The sequence below is a fragment of the Penaeus chinensis genome, chromosome 39, assembly GCF_019202785.1.
Source record: "Penaeus chinensis breed Huanghai No. 1 chromosome 39, ASM1920278v2, whole genome shotgun sequence".
NCBI lineage: Eukaryota > Metazoa > Arthropoda > Malacostraca > Decapoda > Penaeidae > Penaeus > Penaeus chinensis.
The window spans coordinates 19,521,949-19,526,948 of NC_061857.1; the positions used below are offsets into that span (position 1 = coordinate 19,521,949).

The 5,000-nt window shown below is 47.8% G+C and overlaps 1 protein-coding gene across 2 annotated transcripts in view; it reads left to right on the forward strand.

Moving 5' to 3' along the window:
- LOC125046927 (protein lap4-like) overlaps positions 1 to 5,000 on the forward strand; it is a 79,815-nt gene that overhangs the window by 55,727 nt on the left and 19,088 nt on the right. The window contains exon 3 of one of the 2 annotated variants that reach the window (XM_047644950.1): positions 3,873 to 3,928. The exons of the other annotated variant lie outside the window; for it this stretch is intronic. Coding sequence (XP_047500906.1) covers positions 3,873 to 3,913 — 41 coding nt within the window. The 3' untranslated portion in view covers positions 3,914 to 3,928. Of the gene's footprint in view, positions 1 to 3,872; positions 3,929 to 5,000 lie in introns of those variants that run through there. 2 annotated transcript variants of the gene reach the window in all.

Consider the following 5,000-nt stretch of genomic DNA (forward strand, 5'->3'; position numbering starts at 1 on the left):
ACACACGCACACACTCACGTAAGCGCGCACACACACACACACACACACACACACACACACACACACACACACACACACACACACACACACACACACACACACACACACACATGCGCGCGCGAATTGATAGTGTCGTCTTAAAATGCATATATAGCGAGAGAGACAGAGGGAAAAATATAGACAGAGAACTATTTTGTTTTAAGATCGAGATTGCTTCTATTGGGAGCTCTCTGTGTAATCGAATTATTCACCTGTTTCTTATGGATATCACAACAACATCAATAACAAGAAGATCGACTGACTAGCAGGCAAACAGACAGAAAGACGGATGAACAGAACGCAAGTGCGAGGGAGACGAGCGAGAGAGTGAAAGAAAGAGCAAGATCGCTTGTTCATCACGCCAACGAGTGTGTTCAACCTTTAATTCCTCTCGACGCCAACTCTCGAGTCTACTCTCCAGGCCCTGCGGTTGATCCTCTCGTCCTTCAACGCTTCCCTACTATATTTTCTAACACAGGTCTCTCTCTCTCTCTCTCTCTCTCTCTCTCTCTCTCTCTCTCTCTCTCTCTCTCTCTCTCTCTCTCTCTCTCTCTCTCTCTCTCTCTCTCTCTCTCTCTCTCTCTCTTTATATATATATATATATATATATATATATATATATATATCTTTCTGTCTTTCTTTCTATTTCTTCCTCCCCTTCCTCATGTTCCTCCATCCCTCCCTCCCCATCCCCATCCCCAATCAAACTATTGCCCTCGCCTACATAGAAGTTGGTCCAATTCATAGCTTTTCAAACCCTAGTATGTTGACATCTGATTTCTCACAGCTGACCTCTGAGGGCATTAGAGGTAGAGGATATTGAAGCATCACGGTTGGCATCAGTTCGTGTCTCGGCTCAGTGCTGTCCTTTCCAGCCCGCACCTCGTCCTCGGCCCTTCAGCGCGTTTCCGAGTCAGAGCTGCAGAGGTTAACTTGGATCTGGAAGGCATTGTGGTCTGATGCGCCGACTTGATGTAATTTATGCCAGCAATTGTGCCGTCAGGGAAACTCGATATGGCTGGCTTAAGTGGACCGCCCAAGTTCTGGAAATTGTCCTCATTGGAGAAGCAGCCGTTCGTCGAAAGCTCTTTGCGCTAGATACTGCTTTTGCATGGCGGCCTGATTTCATCCTCGTTCTCGGGGCACGTAACGGAATGCCTAATGATGCCGCACACTCGATAGCATGCTGTGGAGGGAAGCAGCATTGTCAGTGGAAAAATACAATTTTTCCGCGAGTCACTTAAGGTTGAAAGAACACTCTTGATTTTGCTTCTTGTTGCTTCTTTTATACTTTTATCTCATGCTCATGCTTTAGCCGAGTCTTTGCCACGTTACAGCCTAATTTGCGTGTCAACCCCCCCCCCCCCCTTGCTCAGAACCTTCTGCAGCCAGCTTGAATTGGCGAGACGCTCGAGGGCCTGGTATTTACTGGCCTCAGAAACATTTAAGAGATCCCTTTCTGTCGCCCATTGAACAACAGTCGACATTAGGAGTTTCTTGGTGTTATTCTGCAATTAGCAGTTGTCAATGAGGCCCTCACCCCTGGCACCGGTGACGCTGTGCCAAAGCAGGAACTCTCTCGCTCCTGCCTCCTCCTGCTGGCATTGCCTTCCGCATCCGACTTGGAGGCATTCATTTTGTGTAAACAAAAGTACGGCGGGTGACTTTCTCGGCGATTTCTCACATTCTTTAGTATCTCAGATCTTAACAGTCCCCGTCTGCACCGATTTGGCTTAGATGTTAAGTGTCCCTCTCACATACTTGCACTAACACAAACACTATGGTGACCTCTTATCAATAGCGTCAACTGTTCTTATGAGGGGTCACCTGTGGCGCCTGACTTGCACTTCAGAATCCACAGGAGTCCGACCCGAGGCCACTAGCAGACAGACTTGTCCCGGGACGATTCCACTGCAACGCGAAGTGCGAAAGGAGAATACCCGGATGCCGAGTGCCGGTCGAGTGTTGAATCTCCAAGGTCATGTTCACTTGTGCGAGATGGACGCGCGATGAATAGATATTTTGGGGGGTGAGGAGGTTTGAGTTTGGATGAATGATTTCAGGGGAAACACCTTGCTCGGGAAATTATTCATTCTCACGCCTGGCTTCTTCCACAAGGATAGGGGGGAGTATCACTCTGAATGAATCAGGATCGGGCGCTCATCTGGAGATGCCGCGCTCGCGGACCCAGCGGAAGGAGCCGGAGACGACGATCACGAAGGGACGGAGTCTGGGCTCGGGCGTTCGATGTTACACTTGTAGTGCATGGTGCCGTGCCCGCACTCGCCTCTCAAAGCTACACACAAATTGTTATATATGCACCATACAATCATACATACAATAGATATCTCTCAGTCTTTTTTACCTCTCTCTCTCTCTCTCTATCCTTCCCCAAGATTGATTTTGACTTCCTCTTCCCACGCCCCCCTCCCCCCATCCCCGCGCTTTCCAGTCGATATCGCTGCTTTAATACAACACGATTCTTCTTCCTCCCGCCGCCCCTTCTAGCCTCTAGTGGACTCGTGGCCTCTGAAGTGGTGAATTGTGTACCACCCTTTGTGGATGGGGCTGTTGTGTGTGGCTGTCTGTCTTTTTCTCTGTATGTGTATGTGTAGATATGTATGAAGTATGTGTGTATCTCTTTGTCTATATTTTTATCTATATTTGTTTATACGTTCAGTATTATGTGCTTGAAAGATATTGCACGTGCTTGAACGTGTGCGTGTATTATGTATATATGAATGTGTGTGTACGTATGCATGCGGGTATATGTGAATGTGTATATGTATGTATGTATGCGTGCATATATGAATGTGCATGTATGTATATATGAATGTGTGCGTGTATGTATGCATGCCTGTATACAAAGCACAGACACCCTTACGGGCAAGTGTACACTTTACTGGTGTCTGAGCGTGTTTGCTGGCGGGGGCGTCTCGCTTTGAACGGGCGCTCTCCAAGCTGCGTTTGTTTCGCTTCCCTCCTCAGCCTGTGCGTGAGACGTCTTTGGCTTTTCTGAAAGTGACATGGGGGGAGGGGTGAAATCGGCGGCGACGTAGTCAAATTTTTCTATTTTCCGAGGCTGGCTATTGGTGGTGAAGGCGTGGGGGGGAGGGAATAGGGGGAGGGAGGGTGTGTGGGAGGAGGATTTTCATATTGCGGCGTGTCAGCTTCTAAGAGGCAATGGATACGCGGGTTTATGGTGTGCTTGACTCTTTGATAGAAAGAAAAATCCGCCTTTGGTTTTTCTTAATTGCTACAAGTTGCTTTGTTGTGTCTTCATAGTCCTGCGTATTTGTGAGTCGACTCGCTCCTGCCGCCGAAGACACTGGCTCTCATTCCTCAGCCGATCCGTCATCGGTTTCGTCGTTTTTTGTTTTGTTTGTGGCCTGCGCTTTACGGGGGCGCTAGGCCTCTTTTTTTATTTTATTTTATTTTTATTTTATTTTGTGTGAGAGTGAGTGAGTGAGTGAGTGAGTGAGAGAGTGAGAGAGTGAGAGAGTGAGAGAGTGAGAGAGTGAGTGAGTGAGTGAGTGAGTGAGTGAGTGAGTGAGTGAGTGAGTGAGTGAGTGAGTGAGTGAGTGAGTGAGAGAGTGAGAGAGTGAGAGAGTGAGAGAGTGAGAGAGTGAGAGAAAGAGAGAAAGAGAGAAAGAGAGAAAGAGAGAAAGAGAGAAAGAGAGAGAGAGAGAGAGAGAGAGAGAGAGAGAGAGAGAGAGAGAGAGAGAGAGAGAGAGAGAGAGAGAGAGAGAGATATGCATGCATGCCTATATATGTATGTACTTACCACGCTGTTTTTTCCATCTTGATGTTTATTCCCTTTTCTTCATTTGCAGGTAAGGCTCGCGATGACTCTCGAGAGACAGAAAGGTGGTGAGTGAAAGTAAGGAGAGGAGCATGAGGAAAGAAGAAGGGCGAGAGAGAGAAAAAGAAAAGACAGAACTGAAAAAGGAAAGTAATTGTTTGCAAACAGAAAGGGGTTGAAAATAAAGGAAAGGAGAAAGATCAGGGGAAGGAAGGGGAGTTGGTGGGGGGGGGGGGGATGCAGCAAATAAGGAAGAAGGAGGAAGATTGAGGAAGCAGGCAGATGGGAAGACGGGGAGGGGATGCGGGTCCAAGGTTGCGCGATGTGTGTGTATAAGGGTGATGGATAGAATGATCAAATTTGCTTACGTAGCATTACCACGCGCTCTGAAAATAGCCTGACCCTGATGGACAAGAGCTATTTTCGCCTCATTTGCCCTTGTTTCCTCGTTTGCGAATTCTTGTTCTTTTCGTCTTGCCATTTTCCCAACTCTCCCCTTCCTCCTCCTTCTTCTCCTCCTCCTCCTCCTCCTCCTCCTCCTCCTCCTCCTCCTCCTCCTCCTCCTCCTCCTCCTCCTCCTCCTCCTCCTCCTCCTCCTCCTCCTCCTCCTCCTCCTCCTCCTCCTCCGTCTTCTCTTCTCCTTTTCCTTCTTCTCTTGATCCTTCTTCTTTTACTTCCTTTTTTTTCTTTTTTCTTGTTCCTTCCTCCTCCTCCTCCTCCTCCTCATCATCATCATCATCATCATCATCATCATCATCATCATCATCATCATCATCATCATCATCATCATCATCATCATCATCATCATCATCAAAATAATAATTACCATTATTACTATCACCATCACTAGCATCATCATCATCAAAATCCTCTTTTCCTCCACCTTCTCCTCCTCCTCCTCCCCCCACCCCAAAGACGGACGCCCCCGAACACTCGCTCGACGAAGCAACCCCAAATCATATTCACTCGGATATAGAAGATCTCGCAAGTCGCCGAACGGAGGCCATAAGCGACTGGAAGTGAACACAATCCCATTTTCCTCGCCCTTGGGCTCGCGAGGGCTTTCGGTGGCAGTTTGCGGAAAGTGGGCGTGAGTGTGAGTAGAGGAGATGAGAGAGAGGGGTAGAGAGGAGAGAAAGAAAGAAAAAAAAAGAAAGAA